We start from the raw sequence: 27,950 nt of genomic DNA, 5'->3' as shown, positions 1-27,950 counted from the left end.
GCGAGTTAAGTAAATTGATGTACATCGGAGGGTAGAAATGTAAATTCGCCGCAGACGGAGCCGTTTGCGGAGCGCACGTCCTCCTCCTCCTCCTCCTCCTCCTCTTCACACCGCAGCGCGCTTCTGTCGGACGCAGACGGAGCGAGTCGACAAGCTGCTCGCTTGTGTTCAGAAAATGGCCGACAGATTTTCTAGGTTCAACGAAGAGCGTGATTTCCAGGTAATGCATGTTGAAAGAAAAAAAAAAAAAAAAAAAGAAAAAGAAAAAAAGCATATGGGGCTCTTAAACGTAGTCGAGACGTTTCGGGGACGCGGATTTTTTTTTTAATTTTATTTTTTTTAAAAACAACTTCACGCAGCTTCGGTTGTAGATTGTCGCTGGCTGAGCTAACCGCTAAGCTAACGCTAGTGCACTGCGGCTCTTTTCAATATTAACGTCCCACCGTTTAGCTGCTTGCTATATTTCACTCCTGTCACGGGTTTATTTTTTTAATCAAATCCAATATCCGCCTTTTTTTTTTTAAATATATATATATATATATCCCTGCTGCTTTAACCGATACTGAAGTCCCCCCCCCCCCAAAAAAAAAAACTAGCTCGTTTAGTGACCTTGGTTATTTATCGACATAATGCTAACTAGCTTACAGCTAGCATGTACGCACATTGGGGGAGTTGTAAATGGCTGGTTCGTTGTTGTTTTCTTTTTGACAACTTAAGATGCAACCGGAGCAGCTAGTTAGCGTGTTAATATGAACCTAGTAAGCTGCCAGCTGTCTGGCATTATTGTCCAAATGACCTCCAGTATCTACTTGAAAGCGCATGTAGAGTACAAGTTTAATATATATATATTAAAACTCGTCCGCTTATTTTCTCCAAAACGTTAAACAAACTACGAGCCATGTGTGTCATTTCATGTCGCATCTTTTTTTTATTTTTTTTTATTATTGTTGTTGTTATTTTTGACGCTGCCAGGCTGAATTTCTTCAACTCGATTCTGTTTGTTTCTGTGATTAAATGCACTTTTCATTGGAAACTACGCAGATTGAACGCTTGATATGCCAACAAAGAGTATTTTATATTTTTTTTGCAACAACAGTGTGAGGTCATTCATGGATTACGTAAATAAATATGCTCCTCGTGCCCCATTAATAACATTTTTTTTTTTTGGACATGCCATTGTTTTTTCACAGTAGTTCTTGAGCTGAGTTTCTGTATTTCACAATCTTGTTTGTTTTTCACGTGTCTATCTGTGATCTTAGACCGCACCCAGTCAAAGCCAAACACGACATTACTTACTGGGCCACAAAATATACTTGTACTTTGTTATCTGAGTTTTTTTTTTTTCTCACCATAAATACGATATTTCAGCAGGATGGGTGGATGGGTGGCACTGTGGTCGTTTGATGCTCAGATGCCATCTGTGCTGCACATGATGTCGGTCACAATGTATAAAACACATATTTACAGTAATGTGACGATGATAGATATATGAGTGTAATGTGCACTAGTTTAAAAAAAACAAAAAAACATCCACCCCTCCCCTCTCTACGACCTTGTTTGCCTTTTCCCAGAGATGAGAGTTGCTTTATCAGCAGCAGTGTTCAGGATGGGTTAGATGAAGAGTTCAGATCAGTACTTTGAATACTGACACAGAGGCAAATCCCTGCATTTATTCTTTTGCCTCCTGTCTTTTACATTTTTCTGAGATTTTTTTTTTATCTTGTTATAAGTGCACCCACCAACAAAACTATGTTTAGTGTTTTTCGACAAGGACGAGTTTTAAACGTTAATTCCTGTATTTGGAGCAATGTTGCAGCAAAATTGGCAAATTACCGGACTTGCAGTAAAATGCATTATAAGTTTAATCACGTGATCAAGAAACAGTTTGTGAAATGGCTTCTTTTTCTTTCTTTTTTTCCTCTGCACCCTCGGTGGAACTTTGTTTTCTGCTATTTTGTCAGTGAGAGGTGTTTTGGTGTGTGGTCTGAATGAGTCTGTTGAGAGTCGCTCCGGCTCAGCACAGTGGAGCTCTGTGTGTGTGATCTGCTGTGAAGGCCTTCATATGCTCAGTATTCACAAAGTTTCCCCCTGACTCCATGGATTAAAGCTTGCTGCCAAGCAACACAGTGCAGGAAACACCCTCTTATGGTCCATATAATATTTACAGCACAACCAGCTCAACTGCTCTGGCTGCTTAATTGATTTGCATTGTTGTCAGACTGGTCTTGAGTTGCCGAAAAATGCATGGCAATCGTATCTGCAACTGCAGAAATGACCAGCAGTATCTCTGTTGTTTCCTCTTGTGGTGGGTTTATGCTTTATCTACTTGACTGATGTAACACACATGACTATTTACTCTTATAATGCACATCAGAGGACAGAGCCCAAAGGATTTATATGCAACAGTGTAGTGGTGGTTGTGAGTCGGAGTCAGTGAAACTAAGAAGTCATTGTGGTGTGTAGTGGCGGTGCTGATGGCACATTAAGTGGCCTGAAGAGGAATTCAGGAGGAGAAGAAGTGAGGGTGAAGGGCAGGGAGCCATCGATCTGCTCATAAATAAATCCTTTGCTCTTCCCCAGCATCTCCCCTTCTCATAATCCCCGGCTTCACTCATGCTGATGCAAGGTCCCGTTTCATCCGAATTAATGACTGCCAGTGTGTCGTCAAATCACCTCATTATGGTGGCCTGATTTGAACAATTGCTTACCTCCGCAAAACCAAATTCCCTAAAGAATGTGGTGGGTAAGGCCCCTTACAATCAGCGACGTTTGCATTGTCTTTTTACAGGAATGTTTGCTTCACAGTTCCTCAGAATAATAAGAAAATGCTGTAAACGGTAGAATATTTTTTTAATTATCTTTCAGTGCAACAAGGCCTCAAGGATGGACGTCCTACTGTGCGTGTTCAACACCTCAAGTACACGTCAAGGGGAAATAAAATCTCAGTATGCCATGTAGTTTGTCTGTAGTTACATTAGATTTAGATGTCCACACACATCGTATTGCTAGTAGCTGCAAGTGGCTAGTAAATAATATATTAGCATAGAATATTTTTGGAACCTTCCAGTTTCCTGCTTGTGTGAAAGTCGGGGAAAAAACAGACTCACAAACATGACCTTCGTCTCTCCTCTGCTGCTGAAGAGAGGAAGCCATCTGTCTCGGAGCAGGAACTGCTCTATAAACTCACTGCTTTGGTTGGGGTAGTGAGCACATTACTCACTCTGTCAGACCCAGGGCATGAACTTGAATATTAATACTCAGTTTGTATATAAAAAGTTGTGCTTTAGATTTAGACGGCAAATATCCAGTAGAGGTCTTCCTTCACCGTCATTGCTTTGTTTACATTTACAAAGAAATAAAGAGGCCGACATCAATCCTGTCGAGTGAATTTTCAGCCATGGCTATGAATGAACTAAAGCACATCGCATTTTCAAGGTATTGAGGGATGATGGGTTAAAAAAAAGGGAATAAAATGGTTACATATATGTAACTGCATTTATTAGAGATGTTTCTTTATGTAGTGTATTTTATTAGTCCACGGTATATTCTTGATATATTTCATACAGAGAGCGGTATGTTTTATGCAATGAAAGTTTAAGTTGCAATTTGGAAATAAATTCAGGCATATGTCATAATAATTTATTGTTCCATTACAAAGCTTCAGGCCCACTATTCAGTTTCTGTGATTCACTATTATTCAGTGACCGGCAGTAGGTACCCGCCCTTGTACAGCGCTGTCTCACTTGTTTGAAAATAAAGCCAATCAGTTTTTTGTTTTTTTAAATGCAGATTTTCTATTCACTGTTGAATTCTTCCTCAGATTCTCTTCCTGTGATTGCAATCAATAAGGGCATCAAATAAAGATAATTTTTTTATTATTTATCAAACTGCGAGTTATCTTCTCAGTTCATCATTTGATCTTTAAATTTCAGAAAATTGCGTAAAATGTTAATTACTGTTCCTAAAATATCTTCAAATTGCTGGTTTCATTCAGTCAATAGTCAAAGACACTTTCTTTACTATCACAAGACAAAAAAATAGCAGATATTTACAACTAAGCCTCTGTGATATATGTATTTATTTTTTACTTGAAAATGACTAAAACTGATTAATTGTTTATTAAAGTATTTGCAGATTATTATTCAGTTGCTTTTGCTTCAGCTCTGCTCCCTGACATTTCTAAAATAATCTTTCACACGTGTTTCCAGGGTGGAAATCACTTTGACCAGTATGAAGAGGGCCAGTTGGAGCTGGAGCAGGCGTCCCTGGACAAGCCCATCGAATCGGTAAGGCTGCATCCATCATCCCTCACCATTGGACCAGCTGTGAGAGTGGATATGATTGGTCCAGGGAGGAATAAGAACCACACCTTTTTACTCCATTCATACTGTCCGTGTAGATGCATCCAGTGTTTTCTTGAACACACTTGCCACCTAACCTGTAGAATCACTTGTCTCATGTCCGTTAATAGCCCTTAAGTCCCTCCCACTTCCCATGTCCTCTGCCTATTCCATTTCCTGTGTGACAGTTAAAATGACTATGTATATGCTAGATCTTCTTGTTCTATGTAAAGCTTTCAGATAAACGTTAGATTTTTGTCTCTCATTAGTCATTGTTAGTCATCCCAGCAATTTGAGAAGAGATGACTCTGAAAGCAGGGGGTGGATGAAGCACTGCCATTAATGGCTGTTATCTAAGTACTGTAGCTGTTCATCAATTTGATTTTGAATTTTCACACAATAAATCCACACTTGGCAATGGCCAGGTTTTATTCTGAATAATGAATACAGCTGCTTTAAAGAGAGGTTGCTACACATAGCTGCACCATTCTGTATTATCCATTGGTGACCCACTTATTTGACTGCTCACTGATTAAAACATTGTTTAGACTGATGCAGTCATAAATGAGTCCCTCTTGTATACAAAATGATTAGATGCATTTTGCAGAGCAGACGTGGATTTTGAAACAGCCAGATTAGGTCGATTTACAATCGTATATTGGATTGTTTTGTCGTGGCTCAAATTTATGGGTTTATGAGAAGCAGGCAGTGCTTATTCCACCCTGTTTAGCAAACAACAGAGCCCACATTAGATGGTGTGACTGGTTACATTTGTGTTTGAGTGAGTGTGTGTCTATGTAGCTTTAGAATTTCTGTGTTAGTGTATAGTGATTTTGTCTATAGGACAGTTATCTTATTGTACACAACTTGGGGTGTTCGACATTTCTCTCCTGCAGCGAATTGGCCCCTATTAGCTAAGCAGCAATGACCCGGTTTGTATTTGCACGCTCTGCTTTCTTACTCCTATCTTTAGGGTCCTTGTAACACTTCTCTGACTCTCTCTCTCTCTCTCTCTCTCTCTCTCTCTCTCTCTCTCTCTCTCTCTCTCTCCCCGTTTCACTACTGTCACACTTTACATCTGTTCTCTCTCTACACCTCTGTTTCTCTCTCGCTCCCCCCCTACTACACAGTGATTCGGTGTACAGTACCCTCTGTCATTCTGTGCTGGCATGGTGCTTGTGCAACTGGGACTGCATTTTTCGCTGAAGAGGCACATCGATAATAGCGCAGGCAGCTCTCTTCTCTCTGTCTTTCCCACTCTCTCTCTCTCTCTCTCTCTCTCCACCCTCCAACCCCCACCCTACCTCCCCCACCCCCCTCCACTTCTGTCTCTGAAGCACGATGGTGAGCAGGCCCAAACTCCTCTTACCGCCACAGTATCAGGTCACCTCTCCCCAACATGATCCACGTGCTCTGTGAGGCAATTAGAAAGGCAACCAGGTAGAGAGCTATAAGATGAAAAGATAAAGATATAATTTTAAGATATAATGAGTTGTCCGCTCAAAGAGCTGATAAGTAATTGATTAATCATTTGAAAATACAAGGTTGTGATTTAAAAATAAAATTGAAACAGAAATTTGATATTTGATTAAAAAACTTAAGTAAATTCTAATTATCATTACTAAAACCAAGTAACAACCAAACCAATAGCTCGTAAAGAAAACTTTCAATTTACAGGATATAAATTAGATGAGATTCAATATGCAAAGTACTTCAAGAAAGCTCACCTACATTCTTTCAATGATACAAGCTGCAGGCTACAAATAGATGTTACCAAGCTTCAGGAAATTCAGTCACAAAAAAAGTTTTGATCACGTGTATTATTCTTTGTCTTTTATTTGTACCCCATTTGTTTTTCATACTAAAGCCAGAAACATGAAAATGCTCTGCTCTGGTCAAGGTTTAGGTTTGATGAACGATCTCATAGACACACTAACAACACCCACCTTGTGTGTGGGTGGTGGAGAGGGAGAAAATTAAGGGAAGAGAGGTGGCCTGCTCACCTGGCTTGAGTGGCTCTTTTGCTCCTGCGCTATTATTTGTGGAGGGGTGCTGAGGGCCGCGCTGCAGCATCACACAGCTCTTCACACATGTGGGAAAAAAATAGCCGCAGCAGAGGTGCGTCGATTGTCACTTAGTCAACAATAATAATACTAGTGCATCATCAAAAAGAAGGCAGACTTTTTATCCACAAGCAAGCAAACGTGAAAGTGTGCCCCCAATTAAAACCGATCAAACATGAGTTCTGAATTTTAGTACATTTTAGAAGGTTTGTTTAATCAAGGGTTCATAATAGAAATGTCAGAGTTCCAGTTCAACAAGAAAAATGTTATGACATTGTACTTAACAGATGCCTCGCAGCATCTTTAAAATATCATTAGAAGAAGAGTAGAAATGAATCTAAATCTCCATAATAGACTTCAAGGTTTGATCATCAGTACATTCAAATAGATATGTGAAACATGAAATGCTCTAGCAAGTCATTAAGTTCACGGGTCTGTTCCTGCCTCCTTAGTGCAAACCTCTAAGCCGGCAGGATTTGTGCCAGTTGTCCACTGCTGTTACATCTCGGAGCTGTTGGTGAATGCTTCGGCCCAGCCTCTCGGAGCCCCTCCCCTGCCACTTATTGTGTGTGATCTATAGGCAGCTAGAGGTCTGTGGTACTTTATTGGGATCTTTTTTTCCCCCTTCCTGTCTTTCTCCTTTGGTCTTTGCTATTTCTCTCTAACACTGTTTTTGCATTGCATGTGTTAACTTGGTAGCATTCAGTACTATTTCCTCTCAACACTCTTGTCTTAATCACTACTACAGTTTTTCCTCCCAGACTCATTCCTCCCACGTCTCTTGCCCCTCCCAGTCCCTCAATCCCACCATCCTCCTTCCTCCCCTTACCTGACCCAGTGCCAGAGCGATATGCAGTGGGCAGCCTCAGAGCCACAGAATCCACACGGATACACCAGAACCCCCAAAATACACATCTACACAGGCCACAACATTCATTATACCTTTCTTTGTTAAAGTTTATTATGTATAATTTTTTTTTCAACCGGTAGTCATCGCTGTTTGTCTATGACACAGTTATTGAGGCCTATTGAGGACCTTTTAGGTATCAGCTGTTCCTGAAGTATTTGGCCTTTTACATGACAGCCAGACTGTATTAGACACAGCTGTTTGTCTGTTAGACTTCTATCACCTATTGGGTGGTAAGAACACATGCAAAAGGTCAAACCCTTTCAACACCCTGACTCATGTTTTTTTTTTACAACACAACAGGCTGTACATTAGAGCACCAGGTTTTACCTCGTGAGCTGAAGCAGTGGTGGGTACAATGTAAGCCTGAGACCTTCCAAGGGATTTTTGTTTTAATTTGGAAATCCAATAAGAGTTGGGATTAAACAATAAACTAATGAAAAAAAACACACAAAAAAACAATCTGAACACATCACTTAGCTACCCTTTGCTAAATTTCCAGTCCTTGATTTGGGGCTTCAGAATTAAGAGGTAAGTATGCATTTTTAAATTGTTACACTTCAAATTTTATTATTTAATCCGACTCTGATTTTCTGTGATTCCCCATCAAATTCTTCACGAAATCTTTAAATCCTTCACGTTTAATCTGACGCATCTTCACTTCAGTTTACTGGGAAACGGAGCCTTTTGTTTGGTGTGTTTGGTGCACCCAGACACTTGTTTCCATTTAGTCACACCTTCAGTGCCTGAGACTAACCAGGAATCTACAGAGCACAAAACCTGAAGAAGCTGCTGAAATTTCTGAGGAGCAGCAGCTGGCCGCAGAGCCTCTTCTCCATCAGCTGCTCTCTTTTTGCCAGACAGACCCCCCAAAAGTTTTTGCCTACTTAAGGTTTAGACACTTCCAGGGATTAGTACTCTTTTCCCAAGTTGCATCCGCTTCAGTAATCTGAGCTAGAGCAATCCTTCTCTTACCAGACGGTGACACAAACACACACACACACATACTGTACCATCAAAATGGCTACATAGACTGAAACGATAAGACTGAATACTCTGAGGTCTCTAGGTGGGGTCCCCTGCATATCACTTCCCTTACCCATATCTTTTGCCATGCACTGTGCCAATGACGGCACATTGCACACCTTTTAAAAACACCCCTCTTGTAGATCTCTCTTGATTTTTGGTTAACATTTTCTATTTTTTCTTTCTCCTGTATTAACAGTCAGTTGGTGGATTTATTGAAATGCCTACCTTTTTCTGTTTGTATACAGTATTATGTTTGTTTAAAAGCAGAGAGAGATTTGTATTGTTAAGAACTAGAGAAGCTAGCAGAATTGCAGTTGAAAGCGTTTGGCCGGTTTCTTACGTTGTGTCACGTGTGACTGTTTTTTTGACAGCCCAGTATTTTAAAGCCAGGTTCGTATGGAAATGCCTTCACTCCACTTGCACTGCTGTTGGACTCGCCGTCGTTGCTTTCATCCGTCTGTCTGTCTATTCTTTTGGTGCACTCATCTGTTGTTCAACACTCAGTCTGCGCCTCATCTCCGCCCTCTAACTTTTGCTGAAGCCATTTTGATCTAAATCTCTTTATTAGTGTCAGCAGTTGCAACTGTTGCCTCATTCAACCTGCCCTTTCTGCTCTCGTTTCATTTTCAAATCTCTTAAACAAAATATAAGCTATTAGAGCTTCACAGAGGAAACACATTGGATTGAAGGTAGGGCTTATGTTGTCTGCACAGAGGCATCGTGTAGTCCTTGGCCGGACTTTGCTGATGGAAAAAAAATAAACAAAGCAGCGAACAGGAATCGTGTGGAGGCTGCCTAAGGGTATTTCTGACCTGTTAGTTTACGGTACATTTTTATTTCCCCCCCTTCCTTCAAGCCTCATAAATCAGCTAATCCTCCAAATCAATAAATGCTCAGGTGTGGAGTGTTGTTGCACCGTAATACTGCAGTAAAGGACAGAAGCAGGCCCAATGTCACTGGCAGGAGTGGCGTTCACTGCAGCAAATCCTGCAGTGTTTCCCTACACAATGCAGTCAGGGAACATCTTGTCTACTAGGCAGAAATAAACCACCCATACTGCCTCTTAATCAGTGCACCTGTATGTATACTGTATGTTCAGACACTGCGAAGCAGCAACAAGTCATCCACGGTGATGTGTTGCACACATTAATGTAACCTTCAGTGTCCAAAATTTACGAGCTGATTCAGGCATGCTGTCGCCACTTGTCTTCCGACCATGTGAGGCTCTTCATAGATTCCTCTCTTATCTCACCCCTGAGCAGAAAGGATCTGACAGCCACAGAGAGCAAGCATAGCTCATATGAAACAGAGGGGAAAAAATACCAAACAGGAAGTGAAGAACTTTAATCTCTCTCTTGAGCATTAGAGGCTAATGTCAGCCAGATGATTTGGATGTATTTCCTCTAGTCATCGTGATGGTGAACTGTCATTTTACAGTGTTTACAGCGGACGTACCTTTTTTCCTTCTTGAGTGTTAAATCGGGCAACGGAAGGCAACAGTTTGCTCTGAAATACCATTTGTGTTTAAACAAATAAAAAAAAATCAATCCAAATGTATCCCAATTGCGACCATGTAGGCGGAGATGCAGTGTGTGTGCTGTGTGTGTGAGACTACCACTCCCCTTCACATGCACTAACCCATACAAGCCCAGCTCACCTCCACCACCACCTTAGAAACTCACCCTCATCATGGCTCAGCCTGCTCTGTTCTGCTCCTTTGTCCCGATCCTCTTTTTGGAAAAAGAGAACTAATTGAGCCCTGTTGAGCCATCACCTTCCTCTCTGTGCCTGATCCCTCCCCCCAAGACTAACACTGTTGGAGTTTTTTTTTTTTTTTTTTTTTTTTTGGTAACCCGCCACCCATCCCCAGCCCGCCCCACCCCTCTGTATGTGTGCCATTCACAGTGCGCTACTAACTCCGACGATCCTTTTTGTTAAAACTCTTTAACAAAAAGCTGCATGCTGTTTTTTTTTTGTTTTTTTTTTCCTCCGTTTTGTTCCAACCCCCTCACTTTCTGTTTGTGAAAGTTGATGTCAATCTCTTTGTGATTATAAATATCCTTTTTTGTTTGGTTTGTATGTTTTTTTTTGGTAGAATGCAGCACTCTGGTGAATGTTAGACAAGCTTGGAATAGTTATAATCACAACAGAAAAACACTGCTTACTAAGAAATCTCATTGTTTCCTGTTTATTTGTGCTTGAGGATGTACTGTAGTGTGTAGTGGTGGGACGGTCTTGCATTTCACTTAATGTTTTTGTTTTCTTGCTGACCCATACTAGTGATATAACGGTCTCGGACATGCACATTTGGCCCCACGATGTCCTAGGAATTCCTGTTGTGTATGTTCTTGTTCTCCTCTCTCGCCTCTTTGGTTCATTATCAACTGCCTGATCGCGTCCACATCACTGGTCCTGTAGTGTTTCTCATAGTGATCATTAGTATCAAAAGAAAATTAATACTTTAAAGCAGATGGCCTGACTGCAGTTGCACATTTTTGGGACTCCAAAATGTCTACGTTGAACTTATAAAGCCATTATAATTTTATATATTATACTTTTATGCTAACTATTCAAAAATGGCCCTCTAGTCTGTAAAGTTCATCTTCTGAATACTGATGATGTCTATGAATACATTAAATTAGAGTTATGCTAACAGCATAAATTATTGTCTAATAATTGGTTAAAAAGAGAAGTGTGAGCATGGTTGGGACCTGACAGTCGATAACAAACCAGAGATGCCGCGGGTGTCCAAAAACATGCACAACAGTTATTTTTAGTATATCGGCTGGGGCTACATGCACACGATGTGTCCCTCTCTTCACCTGCACACCCACATATCCCCTCACACGTGCATATTCTGTCCACCCTGGGCCTTGTAATGGTAATCCAAGGCCCACTAGCTCCACTTCTGTCTCTTCCTCTTGCTATATGTTTTTGTGACAGCTGCATATGTTTCATGGTGCTCCCCTTGTCATGGTTACGGAATCACAGCAAGCTTGGAGTTTCTGGTCTTCGTTTTGTTAATGCTAGATTTCCATACCTGTTCTGTGTCACTTTTCTTTGTGTACTAAGATCTTGCTCTGTAGTGGTTCATATATGTATGCGTGTGATACATATATTGCCCTCTCCTTCCTCCTCCTCCTCCTCCTCCTCCTCTTAACTTTTCAGTTAGTGGATGTGACTTGATGTGTTATCTTTTATAATCCAAAAACAATAGAAGTGCTCATGCCCAATTTCTTTGCCTGAAAAAGGTTATTAAACTGCACTCCTACTGTAGGAGGATATCTTGTAGTTTACAGGCTACATATAGCCTTATGTATTCATCATAGTGGAAAGCCTACCCCTCCTCTCAGTCCCCCACCCTTTATCCTCCCCCCTCCCCCCAACCGCCCTTACCACTCCTTGTGCTGGAAGACACTGATTGTTACACGCTGTAGGTGATGACAATAATGACGATGGTGATGGTGGTGGTGGTTGTGCTGATGATGATGGTGTGATCTGAGTGTTTTATTTTGTTTTGTTTGTTTGTTTTTGCACCCGTGCCCACGGGGTAAAGCTCCTCTTATTATTGGAATATTTTTGGTTTTTTTCTCCTCTTTTCTGTCTGCTAGGATAACATCGGACACCGGCTGCTTCAGAAACATGGCTGGAAGTTGGGGCAAGGCCTTGGCAAAACCATGCAGGGTAAGGACCACTCTTCTGTACACCTACGTTCAATGTATGCTGGTGGTACTGGGCCACGACCTTCTCTCATTTCCTTTCTCCTCACATTTCTTTAATTTTTTTTTCTGGTTTTGGACTAGCAGATTTTCTTTTCTCCTCACATCCTTTCTCTGATCTCCTCCTTTGTGTCTTTTACTGGGTAACATGGATTATTTTTTTAAACAAATGTCATTCCAGTTGTTCTTGTCGCTCTCATGCTGCTGTTCCCTCGAATTTAAAGAGGGAGAACAATGTTCCTCAGGCCTTATAAAGGATTAGGAGTGTGGAAAGGGACCCTGGGGGTTGGGAGATGGAAAGAAAATGTTTATCCTCCAAGGAAACATTGATTTACAACAGTTGAGATTAAAGTCGACTTTCCCCTCTGTTCACATTTAGTAACTTCTGCCATCTAGTTAGGAAAAATTATTGTAAATATACAGTTTGCTGATGTTTGTTGCCTCCAGGGCATTTTGTTGTTTTACTTTCTTTAGAGCTTGCTTGAAAACATTTTGATCAGCTTCCATGTTTGGGTTTGCATCTCGGTTACAGCAGCTACATGTTGTTTCTGTTGTAACATGGAAATGTATTTTCCTTTTGGGCAGCGATGCACAAAATGAAGAGCACATTGTTGACTACCAACAAACATCCAACACAGTTTGGCTTTTGTCTAGATTGAGAGACTGCTTGAAACCGTTCCAGCCTGAGGTTCAGACTGATTTTAGCTTTGCTTAATAAAAAAAAAAATGCAGCTCTCTCATTCATTGGATTTGAGCCACTCCGTCAGTGTTGTCCTACACAGGGTCATTCAGCAAAAAAGTTAAACCTAACTTCATTCTTGCAATTCTTAAAGCTGCAATGCAACATGACATCATCTTGTCAGGCGCTGCTTTTGACAATCGCATACCATCTGCTGCACATTACTGGTAGAGTACTTTCACCATCATGAAATTTTAGTTGACATTTAATTGTTATGCAAATAATTGCAATTTGCGATTGAATTGGTGTTGTTTTTTTTTTTGCCCATTTTATGTGACTATAATGGTATAGGCCTAATCATAGTTTGATAATACGCCTTAAGATGATGAACAGCCATCTATTGGCTTTGGTGTTTGGCAACTGAATGCTCATCAAAACATTGTGGGTTTAGATATTAGAAGTTAAGTGCCTTGAGATAAACATTTTGTGGCGCGACTTCTCCAACGTCTATGTAACATCCACAATTGAAAATCTATAACAAATTTCTGTTCTCAAATTTTCCTCTTTTAGTTTACGATAGAGGATCGCTGTGTTTTGAAAGTACAGATGAACTTCTCTGTAATAGCTACACATTTCAGAACTAAATTTGTAGGATGTAGAAAGCTCGAGGCTAAAAAGCGTCATGCTGTAGGTTTACTTTCTGCGGGCCGTTCTCTGTAATTGAATGGACCTGAAGATATTGACTAGCTGTAAGAGGTGGAAGGCTGGACATAGCTGAGGGTCGGTCTTGGCGGATGTTAGAACATCATTAGCTCAACCCTGCTGTGCTCACAGGCTCAGAGGCAGTGGTGCAGAGCCCTGGCATGTTTCCATCCAACCTTTTCCTGTCTCCTCACTGTCTTTTCCTGTCAGGATCTTCATTTACTCCGTCTGACATTTCCGAAGTCGTTTCTTAAGTCTCTCCTCATGGCCTCACCCATCTATGAGCTCTGGTCAAAAAAAGGATGATGTATAGCATGATGTCATCACTGGCAGGCCAATGAGCCCACGCAGTCCGTTAAGAACGGAGCTTGTTTTTCTCTCTAATTTCTGGCATTTGGTCTCATCTGCCTCCTCCATCATTTCATTTCTGTCCTTTTGGATCCATACCATTTTAGTCATTTCTGACCTATTCATTTCTCGTTGCTCAATTGCAACTCTTGCTCAAGTGCTCTGCTCTCCCTGCAAACCCAGCAGTAACATCTGTTCTCAATATCTGCATTTTAATGAGAAACACCACTCATTGTGCAGAACTGAGTCATCAGCACTCACTCAAAAGCTATAGATACATTATAGCCTGTCACAGGAACATATAGGGGCATATGTAGAGTTAGTGAAGTAAAGTCACGCCTTAAACAGAGAAATACAGAGTTATCAGTGTTCCGCTGCCTAACTGGATTTGGTGACAGCATTGTTAGATAATGGAAATTACCTCTGTCAAGTGCATGCCTTCCTTGTTTTTAGGGTTTTGGGAATGAGATTTTCAAATGGGTGCTGTCGTCAGGCAACAGAAACACAAAAACATGTCTGGGAAAAGTCCTGCACTGTGTCCTCATCAGTATTAAAACACACGGTACCAGGTTTCAAGCAGACTGTCCTTAATTTACCAGACAAGGAGTATATTGCTTTATGTTGTTGTTCTGCGGGCAAGGACAGGAGGAAGTAGAGCAAATTTTTCCACTGTTGATTTAAATGTTGTCAGGTGTATTCACCTAAAAGGTCTTCCAGTAGGCAGGTATTGATATAAATCACTGTAATCTTTGCTTCGCGTGGTCTCGGCTGTCTGGTCTGATCTTCACATATTAAAGTGTGGAGTGTGTGAACTGTGATCTTCCAGAGAAACTCGGATCAGATGCCTGCTCGCTGAGCTGTGTTGTTGCTGCCCTAGCGCCTCTCTTTCATGTACATATATGGTTCCACGTGTCGTCTCGTAGGTATTCTCAGCCCGACAATGGCCAGGGATCAGAGTAGACTGGGAAGCTGCTTCATTCTGGGCAGGCTGACAAGTGCATGGAGGCTAACAACACAGCAGAAATTTCAGAGCTTAGCATTCAGTATCTGTCTTTATTTATTTCCATCTGGCCTTGGACAGCTGAATAGCAATCTATTTGATGTGATAAGGATGTGTGCTTTGTGTGGAGGAGAGAACAAGTTGCAGGGGCTGACTGCTCTTGTTTTTGCCGCTGGCACCACTCGTGTGGTTATGTAAGCATCCTGCTTTGTGGGCAGATGAGACTGCGGCAAATTGTGTCCAGTTGTTGTGTAGGAATTACTGGCCCGGTGTTGGAGCCCACTATCTCTGTTCACATTTGCAAATATACTTAGGAGTAGGCTCATAACACAATTGCACCATTGCATCTCATTGAAGTCTGCTGGATAATCATTAAAAAAAAAAATCTTCCTCTCCTTTCCTATCCTCCTTGCCAGAAGAGACGGTTGTTGAAATTTGAAGTGAAAGCATTGTGTCCCCTTTTTAAGTTTTTCACTGTATTGACTTTGTTCTTATTCTTCTTTTGTCCCTTTTGCCCCTTTTTAGGTAAGGTTTGTTGGATCCCCTCTGTATGTCAGTATGTGTGTGTGTGGGTGTGTTTTCTTTCTCCCACTCTGCAGTTTGACCTCAGTGTAACATCCCTCTTACAGTGTATAATAGGCTAATGGCCTCTGTCAGCTTCCTCCTCTTTGCTTCACAATCACTAAACCTTTATTTCAATCTGCTTTAAGAGTAAAGTGCTTCGATTTGAACAAAGACCAAAGATCCATTTGAAATCAAGGTAGATTTAGGAAGCCATGATTCCATCACATCCCTTAGAATCAGCATCACCATGTATTTTAGATTTTTTTTTCCTCTTTGAGTTTCCGTGGCTGCTGTTGGGTAATCTGATTGGCTGTAACCACGGCTCAGACTTTGAATGGCTTGCAGAGTAGACACGTTTTCTCCCCCTCTGCTTGTTTGCCTGTTTCTACCTCCAAACTCGTGAAACTCGTGTGTATGTGCGTGGTCATTACGTGGGACTGAGATGTGTGTGTGTGTGTGTGTGTGTGTGTGTGTGTGTGTGTGTGTGTGTGTGTGTGTGTGTGTGTGTGTATGTATGCTACTGACCGGGCCATAGAGTCAACTTACAGGGAAAACCTCACCGCCCTTCCACACCCCGAATGTCTCTGTCCCCATGGTTACAGGCTCCCATCCTCCCCCTGTTTCTTTACCCCTCCCGCACAGCATGTTTGTCCCAGAGGTGCACTCCTGCCTGCCTCAAACTGTCACTCACCTGGGGCTTTAAGCAGTGTTGGAGGTAGCACACTGAACAACTATCACATGATAAAGTGAATATAAAACCACAGACGAATGCACAGTTCACACTTTTAATTGTACTTTAGTCGAGAGAAAAAAAGAAGACGTTTTTCCATAACAATGCAGAACCCACTCTAAGCACTGCTCAAAGCCTTGCTGGCACTTCCCTCAGGTACATTTTACGTGTGTCATGTGTTCACTTGTTTCGGGGTTAAGCACATCCCCAAAATGAGCTTGCTGGCTGTAGGCTAGCGAGGAAATGAAAGAATCTCAGGGAGATTTGCTAACTGGGCTTACAAGCGTCTGCGAGGCAAAAAGCTCAGAGGGGGAAAATGGTGGTCGTCCCTAGAGGCATCTATTATCTCTGGCTAGATATCTAACAACATACTGGAAAAAAAAAAAGTCGACTTTTGATTCACGACCTCTCTTAAGAAACAAGCCTTCCTTTTTTCCTGTCACCTGTCAGAGCTGATGTACCATCAGACTTGGCTGTTTTTTAATGATTCCCTCACCCAGTACAGCTCCTTCAAAAGTACTAACCTGATGGGAATTCAATTTTTTTCTGCTTGCCTGAAGGCAGGTTTTTAACTGATATGAGAGTTCCTTATGTCTGCTGTACTTCAGCTGCTTTTCCACTGCAGGAACTTAATGACCCATAACTTGGATCTTGACATTACCTGAACTTGTAGGGCAAAGGCGGTCTTTGCTTTTCCGCTGTATTTTACAAACTGGGAAAGGATCAGATGTACATGCGTAACTAAAAAAACGACAGTGGGACAGACGTGATAGTTTTTATGCACGTCCAATATGAGCTTTCCATTGTTCACCGTTATAAAAAGGTTAAAAAGACCTTGATGTATACACATTAGTCAAATGGTGGTTACAGATATGATGTTGTGTTGGTGGTAACTGAGATGAAAAGACATCTGTTTGACAAATCAGAGTCAACAGATCTGCGAGTGCCCCCCCCCCCCCCCCCCCCACCTCAAGTTGCCTGATTTAGTACCACCTCCTGAACGGTGCCAAATTTTTGCTCCCAGAACTCCCTCTGTCCCATTTTAGGAAGAGGACAGTGGAAACAAAGGCAGCAACACCTGTGACAACAGCTACAAGTTCAGCTACTTGTAGGTTCCAGTAGTGGAAAGACCTATTTGTACGGGGTGGCAGTCTGGTTACTTGGGGGGGCGTATTCTGGTTGAGAAAGCAAGATGACACCAGGCTAGGGGCCGGGGGACTGGGACAAGTGGTTGGGAGAAAGTGGTGAGAGGAGATCCCTGTAAGCACCTAGCCCTGAATGAAGGGATGAGGGGGGTGGGGGTGGGGGTGGGGGATGGGGTGACACACGGAAGCCCCTCTTGGTAATGAACCCCCCTAAACCCCACAACCACACTCCCAACCCCACCCTCCCTTCTCTGTGTGCCTCAATCTTCCTGCTTAACCAATTGGTGTTTCTTTTTTACAGCGATTTGATCCTGCCCATGTTGTGCTGATGGTAAACTTAGTGGTAAATGTTATTTTATCCCCCAATTGAATTGTTTTTTTGTTTGTTTTAATTTTTCCCATTTTTTTTTATTTTCCTCTCATCTGAGCACCAATGCTACATAGGCTTTCAATTCTCTCTGTATTAGTCCTCATTCTGCTGCTTGTATATTACCATGCATATATATTACTCTTAGAACATTGTCATTTTGTTTGTTTTCAGTTTTTTTCAAACCTTGTGATTCACACCCTGTGATTTAGATGCACATCGTTTTTGTCTGGTCCCTTTCTTTTCCACTGGAATGGGTAATGTGGAAGTATTGTCACTGTGTTTAAAGATTGGTGATAGTTTGGGATGACTGTAATTGTTCATTAATCTGTAACTCTGGGCCTGGCTTGTGACTCCATTCAGACAGACCACTGCAGTGGCTGGCTAACTGACCAAATCCTGTTTTTGGTTTCACTTGTCTGCCGCTGTTTGACAAGAGAGCATGAACCCACATGTTTTATCAGTCGACTATCAGTAGTCTTGTGATCTGGATATCGGCACAATCAGTCCTTTCCTCTCACTTCCTCAGTTGAATAAGGCCTCCACAATCATACAATCAGTTAGGTATTGAGTGAAAAGCCTGCCCATCTGACAGACACTGCAGTGGGACTGACAGTCCAGGCGGGCCGTTATATGTTACAATGCCCATGCATCTATGTTTTCCGAATGAATATGTCATTGGGCTGTGATGACTAAATTGCTCCGGTATAGCACAGAAATGATATTTACAACAAATAAAATTCTTACCTTCCTATGTACAGGAAGGTAAGAATGCACCAGGAAGCTGCTTTCATTTTAGTCATAAATTCATATTTTAAGAAAACCCAAAAGCTTTCAAATGCACTAGTTTTTACTATATTATACAAGTCTCTTATTGGTTGAAAGTATTAATTTTAGTAGTATAAGAGCCCTAAATAGGAATTAGATTGCTGAGAAATTAAACCACCTGCCCTACATTGTGCAGGTATAACAGCAATTCAACATTATTCATACATTTTCAAGCCCAGTGCTGTAGTTTTTCCATACGCCCAATGGTATACACATAAAATTGGTTTGTGGAAGAAAAAAAGAAAAGAAAAAAAAGCCCAACTTGAAAAATGTGGGAGGAAAAAAAACTGAAATCAAACCGAATTGATAATCACTATCAGTAAGATCGATTACTGTATCTGGCTGGCATCAGGAGCAGCAGACTAGTCCAAATTCTTTTTATGCCTTTTGTTTTGAGATTCCCCTGTCTATCTGTCTTATCTGTCTTATCTATCTATCTGTCTATCTGTCTATCTGTCTTATCTATCTATCTATCTATCTATCTATCTATCTATCTATCTATCTATCTATCTATCTATCTATCTATCTATCTATCTCTCTCTCTCTCTCTCTCTCTCTCTCTCTCTCTCTCTCTCTGTCCCTCTCTCTCTCTCTGTCCTCCCCCTTCCTTCTCCTCCTACTCATACCCATGTTTTACCAGGTAAGTATCCCCATCCCTTGCACTGTCACCATGGCGATACCTGGCCTGTGACGTCACTCTGCTGTAGTTCAGTGCTTGTGTCCTTTTTTTAATTTTACTCTTTCTCTCTGCTTTGTTTGGCTGATTATGAGTGGATTAAGCAATTCTGTGTCAATCTCCAAAGTAGTTTTGATTTTTATATATTTTTATATCTTTAATGTTTCATTCTGTTTTTTGGTTGTCTTTGGTTTGTTTATTTTTCTACAGTTAATTTCCTTCCGATCTAGCTCTTTTCACAGCTTACGTAACGTAGCTTAAGTAGACCCAGGAAAATAATCTTTCTGCTCCGGTCATTATGAGGAAAGGGGGGCTTGGGACAAGGGAACAGATTTGGACCTCAGGACAGTGAAGGGGGCTTGCAAGGGTCAGGCAGCCTGCAGACAATTCAGCAAGAGATGACGCAATAGGCCTTAGATAATATTGGGAGGCTTTGTTCCTCTCATGGAGGATGTCGCAGTGGTGCTCAGTGAGCAGTGGCAGCAGCTGCGCAGGCCTGTTGCAACTCCCCTCTTTCTCACACACACACACACACACACACACACACACACACACACACACACACACACAGAGAGCACAAAAAACACACAGTTCCTCAAGCTGTAGCGTCCTTGATAAACTTGGCATTCTGGTTTAACAGGACTGCAGCAATGAATGGATGGAGGAGGGGTAGTGGGCGGTACAGATACACTAAAAAGATATTGAAACAGTCAGGCTTAAAGCCGACAATCTTCTTTCTTGTTTCTCGTAACAGATATTGCTGAACAAACCTGAAGCCCTTGTCTTATTGTAATCCACTAGCAAAACAATACAGCTGATTTGACTCATTGAAAATGCAAACCAGCAGCCAGGTCAAATGTAACAGGAAGGCTAAATTGGTCTGTAGTTGGTGGCTGCAGTAAGCTGTGAGAATGGCTGGTGTTTGGTTCACTGTAGCTTTCTGGTCTCTTTGCACTTCAAGGCAAAATTCTCTAACCCCAGCACCCTATGCTCTAAAAGCAGGCTGTCTCCGAGTTAGTCCCTCATCCCAGACTCAGAAACTCACCTAGACCTCTCTCTGTCTCTTCTCCCTCAGGACGCACCGACCCTGTGCCCATTATCCTTAAATATGATGTCATGGGGATGGGACGGATGGAGATGGAGGTAAGATGCTTATTTTAACAACATATACGCTTTTGTGTTCATGATGTGCTTAGTATGAACTGTAGTAGAAGCAGAAATCAGGCAGGTTTTTCGATGGGCCACTGCACTGATGGTATTCAGCAATAGCTTAAGGCCTTTCTGACAAGCCTGCTCCGAACTTGTTTTGATATGGTATTCACTTAGTACTCAGTTGGAATAGCTAGAAAAACAACAACAGTATGATCACAACAGTGGGGGCCGCTTGGCTTCATAGAAATCTGTCCTCTGTTGTAATGCTCATCGCTGATGGCCAGACAGCCTCTAAAAGAATCATTGGGAGTGTCAAATCTATTTACATGGCAGAAATAACACGAGTTCCTCCTACAGTGCTAAATTTCAGCTCCTGTGGTGAAATAAAAACATACTCTCAGATTATCAACCCTGCCTCAGCAACTAGTTGCTAAGTGTAGCAGATGCCAAATGCATAATTTATTGATGGGGAAGCATTCATGGTTTGGGATAGGTCCCATTGCTCAACTGAGGGGATGTTTGAAGGCTAAAACACACAGTGATGATTTACAACATCCTGTACTAATAACGATGGAGTGACTGCTTCAGTATGAAAGTCATCCTGTGCACGAGGCACAAGCCTTGCATTCAACATATCGAAGATCTTGACTGATATGTGTAGAGCCCTGACCCCTTCAAAGCCAGGCCTCGACACTTAACATCAGCATCTGACCTCAGTAGTTCTGGTTGATGGAGAGAAACACAAAATACAATATGATACACAAACACTGCCAACCTCGGTAAAGATGCAGATGCTTAAGATCTTCTTACTGCATCATTGTCATTTTTGGAATTTCCGTTTGTGCCTTCAATCATATTTAAATTTCACAAATTTGTCTGATTATCATTCTCTAAGTAGGATTTGTGTTTGCGTTGATGTGTTCTTACAATCCATCGTGTCTTTAACAACAACAAGGGTCAGCATGGAAAACATGTTCGACTTGCAAGCATCACAAACTGACCAATCATATTTCTTGTAGTTTCCACGTGCTCTCTCTAAAGGACCTGTGAGGGAGACGTGCCCGCGGCATAACATTCAGCATAAACTTCTGAATGGGATATAGGATGAATTTGGACTGCTGTCATTGTGCTGCAACTGCTGCGTTTGTTCTTTTAGCTGGACTATGCAGAGGATGCCACAGAGAAGAGGAGAGTGCTCGAGGTGGAGAAGGAGGATACCGAAGAACTGCGGCAAAAATACAAGGTGAGTCTCTTCAGCTTTGTGTCATTGTGATGATTATGACTGGTTCTGTCACCAGGAGGCTTGCTGCAGTAAACGTATCTAAAAGTGGACGATAACAGATCCTCTAGTGACTCTTATTTTTCCTGTAACTTTTGAATACACCTATTATTGCCGCATTTATTTCCCTCCAAAAATAGGACCAGATGGAAAAGGAGAAAGCCATCGCAAAGGCTCTGGAAGACCTGAGAGCTAATTTCTACTGTGAGCTTTGTGACAAACAGTACACCAAACACCAGGAGTTTGACAACCACATTAATTCTTATGACCACGCTCATAAGCAGGTACTGCTGTTCAAGTGTTGTCCTCTTAATGCATATCTGTTCTGATTTGAAAACATGAAGGAAACCAGAGATTCTGATCCCATCCTTCTCCCTTTTTTTTTTTTTTGTCAACGTCTTTCTTTGTGTAATTCAGAGGCTTAAAGAGCTGAAGCAGAGAGAGTTTGCTCGTAACGTGTCGTCCCGTTCCCGCAAAGGTGGAAAAAAGCAAGAGAAAATGCTGCGCCGATTACATGAGCTGGCCGAGCAGAGAAAGCAACAAGACCGGTGAGAATTTATTCCTGGTCTGCCCTCTGCTGGATGGATTCAACTCATAGCTATAGATGGCACAGTGGGAAGTCTGTTGTGCTTTAAATGATCATTTTGCAACTTGTTTATTAGCCAAACAAAGACCACATTTTAAAACAAAAATAGAGAATTCATATTTTAGTCATGTGCATTTTTGCCAGAGTGGAGACAGAAGTGGGAAGACCCGGCTGTAACGGCCTCTAAGTTCATTTAATAATAATTTTTTAACGGATAATACTCAAGTCTAATATTTAAGACTGTGAGCACCCTTTTAGAACCACAATAAGCAATTATCCTGTTAAACGCTCTCATTTTACATCTGGTAGTTCTTCAGTTGGGAACATTCATCCCACATCACACTGATATCCTGCGTTTGTGTTTCAGTACTCCTGGAAGTGGACCCATGTTCAAAACAACCACAGTGGCTGTGGATGGAGAGAAAGCAGAGGACGGTGACAACATGTCACCCGAGAACCCTGTTTTGACAGACAGTCCCCCGGAAGAATCACCGGCAGAAAAAAGTGGTCAGTCCTCCCCAAAGCCCGGCCCAACCATTAGCTTCTCTTTCGGGAAGAACACGTCCCCATCGCCAACCCCCAGCGGTGCATCCAAAGTCAGCGTATCCTTCTCGTTTGCCAAGAAAGCCCCAGTAAAGCTGGAGACGGCAGCTGCTGTATTTGCTGATCATGGTGAGGAGGCTATGGAGGAAGGGGAGGAGAGCCAGGAGGGAGAGAAGGCTGGAGGACAAGAAGACCCGGCACCCGACTGCGGCGCAGAAAGCCCGAAGGCTGTATGTGTAGGAGATGAAGAGGGAGAAGGAGGCGATGCAGCGGGGACAGAGGAGACGCAGCAGGCTGACGACGGAGGCTCCCTCGCCTCCACTCTCAACAAACTGAAGATGATGATGAAAAAGGAGGAAGGATATGCAGGACAGGAGCCTCAGTACTACCACTATATACCACCGGCTCACTGCCGGGTAAAGCCTCACTTCCAGTTTTTGCTGTTCATGAAGGCCACTGAACAGTGTCCGAGCAAAGAGGACGAAGATGACGAAGAGGCGCAGGAGGAGAAAAAAGATGAAGAGAGCTCAGAACAGACAGAGTCCAACGCTACCGAGTGTAATAATGAACAAGAACAAGGTACCGTGACTTCAACGGCTGACCCGGAGCCAACGCCTCCATCTCCGAATGTGAAGACAGAGGAGGCCTCTTCCTGTGTGATGGATACAGATTCCACTGCACCCATTTCACCTGCTCAAAAAGCAGAGAGCACACAGGATACTGAGGATTCAAACTCTGGTCCAAAAATCCTCACTGGTCCCTTCTTCCCGGTCCTGAGCAAAGATGAGACTACCACCCTGCAGTGGCCCTCTGAGCTCCTTGAATTTACAAAAGCCCAGCCTTCCCTGTCATACAGCTGTAATCCCCTCTACTTTGACTTCAAGCTGTCCCGGAACAAAGGAGTACGTGGCGGGAAAGCGGCAAAGTCCTGTAAGACCGGCGAAGAGTCTGAGGACAAAGGACAAGAGGTAGCAGCCTCAACAGCTGAAGTAGATTCAACTACTAAACCTGGAACCAGTGCTGACAAAGACAAGCTGCTGATGAAGAGAGAGACGGGCCAGGCAGAAACCGATGAGCAAAAGCCCACAACTGGCAGCAGCAGTGCAAAGAAAAAAAAGAAAAAGAAGAAGCACAAGAAATCTGCGAAGCACTCTAAACGCAAAGCAAAAGAAAAAGGAGCAGCAGAGGACGCAGAGGGAGAGACTGAGGTTACGCAAGAAAAGCCCAAAAAGAAGAAAAAACACAAACGGAAGAAGAGCAAAAACAAGGCTGCAGACCAAGAAGAGGCAAAAGGTGATGATAAAGACAAACCTAAACCAAAGTCAGAGGACAAAGCCGTTGCCTCCTCTGTTCAGCTGACAACAACTGGAGGGGCAGCATCTACCGGCAGTACAGGAACAGAACTGGGGAAGAGGAAACGTAGTGTTAAGGAAGTGCCTTCCAAGTCTGGAGCAGAGGAAGGAGGAACCGGAAAAAGTACCGACAAGGCCTCAGAAGAGCACAGTGGCAGCAAGAGACAAAAGACCGACTCCAGTGCAACTCAAAGTGCCTCCTGCTCCACCTCAGCCCAGAAGAGTCCTGGTCCCGGTAGACCTCCCAGCAGCGAGAGTGAAGAAGAAGGGGGCTCCAATGCCCAGCGCTCACGGCATCACAGGTCAAGTCCTCGCGAACAGCGGCGCCACCACAGTGAAGAATCACGGCGGTCCTGCAGCCGGTCGTCAAGACGGGGGGACAGACGGGGCAGCAGTCGCCGGCGCCATCGCGGCCAAAACTCCCGTAGTCGCTCTTACTCGAGCAGCTCCGAGCGCTCCTCAGCGGGCAGCAGCGCCTACAGCCACCGGACCCGCAGCTACTCGGACAGCTACAGCGACTACAGCACAGAGGGCCGCAGACGGAGACACTCCAAACGCTCATCGGACTCCGAGTACGAGCGGCGGGGCAGCCGAGGACGGAGACGATCCAGGAGACATCAGTACTCCTCTTCCTCCTCAGAAGACTCCCGCTCTCGATCACACAGCTACAGCCGCAGGAAGAGGCACCGGCGGCACCATCGGAGCAGCTCCAGAAGCTCCAGCAGCTGGAGCCGCAGCACCAGCGCAAGATCCTGGAGGCGGAGCTACAGCCGCAGCCACAGCTCCGCCAGCCGCTCCTCCAGTTCAAACAAAGTCTCCCCTCAAAGACGAGGCCCCCGGGGGCGAGGGGACAGCGACACGCACCGCAGAGACTTTAACCGCTCTCGCATCTACCGCTCCCAGTCTCCGCGTTCGTCTTCATCACGAGGCCTTAACCGCAACACCCATTCATCCAGCTCGCTGGCTGGGAGGCTGGGAGGCTCCCGAGATGCAGGCGAACAGAAAAACTCTCTCACTGCACGCCAGTTGCTGGAAAAGATTCAGTCGAAAAAAAGTTCTGACGATTCCGGCACCGGGACAAAATCTGGGATTAAGATTAAGGATCCACCACAGGGCTACTTTGGTCCCAAACTACCCCCAGCTCTGGGAAACAAGGCATTGCTGCCACTTTTTGGTAAACTGCAGGCAGGGAAGAAACCATTGATCCCCCTAACCAGACCTGATGGGGGAGAGAAATCAGGAGCAGGGAAGGGCTCTGAGGCTGAGAGAGAGGTTATCCTGGTAGAGCCTATTAGGGAGTTCCCTCCTCCACCGCCACCTCCAGCTCCACCGATCCAGAAGGTGGAGGAGGCGCCGCAGACCGTAGTGATACAAGAAGAGACGCAGCTCCCCGCTGCAGAAGAACAGCTGCACCAGGAAGCCCGGCCACTGTTTGAACAGGAGCCATCCATGATGATGCCTCAGTACCAAGGAGAATCAGGAGAGGACCCCTCCCACAACCCCATGATGGAGTCCCTCATGCCCGAGATGCAGCAGCAGCCGCCAATGCACGCCTACCCTGGTTACCCACCACCCAACCTGGAGGAGGACTGCATGGAGGCGGAGGAGGACGGCCTGGCTCCTCTGGAGAGTCAGCCCATTACGTTCACACCGGAGGAGATGGAGAAATACAGCAAGCTGCAACAGGCTGCACAACAGCACATTCAGCAGCAGCTGCTGGCGAAGCAAGTCAAGACTTTTCCCTCGGCCGCAGCGGCCGCGGCCGCCGCTGCCGCCGCCGCCGCCAACCTGGCCCCGGCTCCGCCTCCACCCACCCTGCAGCAGATCCACATTCAGCAGCCAACTGTGTCCGTAGCGTCCGGCACGTCGATCACCACAGTGCAACACGCCATCCTGCAGCACCACGCAGCCACCGCTGCAGCAATGGGCCTCCACCCAGCACACGGCCACCACCCACATCCAGCACATGCTCAGCTGGCCCAGGTACATCACATTCCCCAGCACCACCTTACCCCCATTTCCCTGTCTCCTTTGGGCCACTCACTTGGTCATTCACTGGCACACTCTATGGGACACGCTGGGCTGATTCCTGCCCACCCAACAGCCTTCCTCTCTGGTCAGCCCATACATATTATCCCTGCTTCGGCGCTCCACCACACCCCATTAGCGCTCCACCACGTCCCACACGCCCTCTATCCCACACTTTTCGCACAGCGACCCTCCCAGGCTGCTGCAGCGGCAGCTCTCCAGCTCCACCCGCTCCTCCACCCAATCTTCTCAGGACAGGACCTCCAGCACCCGCCTAACCACGGCTCCTGAGGACGTGAAGTCGTGCATTCACAGCACCTAAACACTGGAAGAAGGACTTAACCTGAACTCTTTTGGTTTTAGGTTTCAGATAAAGCCACGCAGGCAGTGAGACAATAAAAAGCTTTTTATTGTCCTCCACAGTGCTGCAGGTTGTAGCCACAAAGTGGTGCTGCCTGTGTTGGGTTCAGAATTGACACTAACGTTTTCTTTTGGTTCATGTGGGATTTTTTTTTTTTGGTAAAAGTTGCTCTCTGGGCATTGATTAAACCCTCAGTTGTCAAAATCACATATTTCTGAGTTTTGTCGAAGAAAAAAAAAATCCCCTAATGCCTTAGAGTGGCTTAGATGTAACGCTACACCTCTGCATTAATTTGGTACCCCTCTCTCCATCCATCCATCCATCGCTCGCCTGCAGCTCGATGATATGGAAAGCCCCGCCTCACATGTTGACGGGGCTAGTTGCTTGAATTTGTGACTTATGAAACCCACAGACCTCTAAATCAGAGACCGTCACCGCAGTTCTAAAACAGAAATGCTAAAACACGGCATTGACTCTTTATTTTTTGCCCAAAAAACCCACATGGATGTTTCATTAAGGTTAAAAACTTGTCTTACACTGGAGGGTGTCTTTTATGTTTAATTTTTTTTAACACAGGGTGTAGAGACTTCCTCTCGACATTGGCTTCTCATACTCCCAACTTGTGGTGTATTAACAGCCTGAAAAGTCTGAGAAACCACTGGAGTTGTCTTTTTTTTTTTTCTTTGGTTTGTTTTCCACATAAAAATATTGACTCAGTTTTGCGCGTCTTGGCAGCCAAAGAGACACGAAATATACGAAGGCTACGAGCAGAATCGTGTTGAGGAGAGGAGGAAGAAGTGGTCCTGCTCTGGAGATGAACAGCTTCAACTGTGTAATCTAACTTTCAGAGATGGATTATTTCATAATTACTGCTACTGTTTCTGCTCTCGTATGACTACTCGCTCCCTATTGGATTCTTGGTCTCAAAAATAATTTGTAATGCAGTAACTTGTACATATATCAGTGTGTAATGTGAAGAATCCCACCGATGACGACTATTATGAAATTGCAGCTCGCGTGTCCAAACCGGCATGGCGTTGTCCTCTCTGAACGAGGGGAAGAGTGATGTAGGGGGCTGAAACATCCCTAAAACTCCTGTTCCCTGTGGTGAGGGTACGTCTGAAAGATTTGCACTGAAATCTGTACATCGAGATGATGCTTTTTGCATCATGTAACAATAAGATTGTAGTATACTGCAATAATTGTATTTTTCTGTTTTTAAATTATTTTCCAAAATGCTCTTCAGAAAGAAGGGTCGTGTTTGGCTTTTTGTGTAATTTTGTAAATAAAACTGCTGTAGATTAACCTATTAACATTCTAGAGGGTTGAGACTTCTGTTGGAAAAAAAAAAAAAAAAAAAAAAATCGAAATAAAAAGCAGACAAATGACAAGTTGGATGGGAGACGGATACGCGTGTATTTTATCTAGTTTGTTTCTAAATCGTCCCGGGCCGAGACGGGCCGGGGTGGCAAACAATAGTGGTCTGTCAAAAAGTAGCAACTCTGTATTTTTTAAATACTTAACTGTTTCAGCAAATAAAATTTTGAGTTCA

At 43.6% G+C, this 27,950-nt stretch overlaps 1 protein-coding gene across 9 annotated transcripts; it reads left to right on the top strand.

Annotated features, from left to right (window-relative positions):
• The first annotated feature begins 114 nt into the window (after positions 1–114).
• Positions 115–27,950, top strand: gpatch8 (G patch domain containing 8). 9 transcript variants are annotated; one of them, XM_069148715.1, is made up of 9 exons: positions 4,220–4,286; positions 5,237–5,272; positions 8,711–8,729; positions 11,951–12,023; positions 20,173–20,240; positions 21,406–21,492; positions 21,669–21,812; positions 21,946–22,076; positions 22,482–27,950. In XM_069148715.1, exons 4-9 carry the CDS (start codon positions 12,017–12,019, stop codon positions 26,326–26,328), a joined length of 4,284 nt encoding a protein of 1,427 aa, XP_069004816.1. In that variant the 5' UTR covers positions 4,220–4,286; positions 5,237–5,272; positions 8,711–8,729; positions 11,951–12,016; the 3' UTR covers positions 26,329–27,950. The 9 variants fall into 9 exon arrangements, with proteins under 9 accessions (XP_069004813.1, XP_069004814.1, XP_069004816.1 ...); XM_069148712.1 differs by lacking the exons at positions 5,237–5,272; positions 8,711–8,729 and adding an exon at positions 115–220 and having other exon boundaries at positions 4,209–4,286; XM_069148714.1 differs by having other exon boundaries at positions 8,711–12,023.

Source organism: Embiotoca jacksoni, unplaced genomic scaffold (assembly GCF_022577435.1).
Source record: "Embiotoca jacksoni isolate LCO1_2020_lvr unplaced genomic scaffold, fEmbJac1.0.p SCAF_15, whole genome shotgun sequence".
NCBI lineage: Eukaryota > Metazoa > Chordata > Actinopteri > Embiotocidae > Embiotoca > Embiotoca jacksoni.
This window is presented reverse-complemented; position numbering and strand designations above follow the sequence as displayed.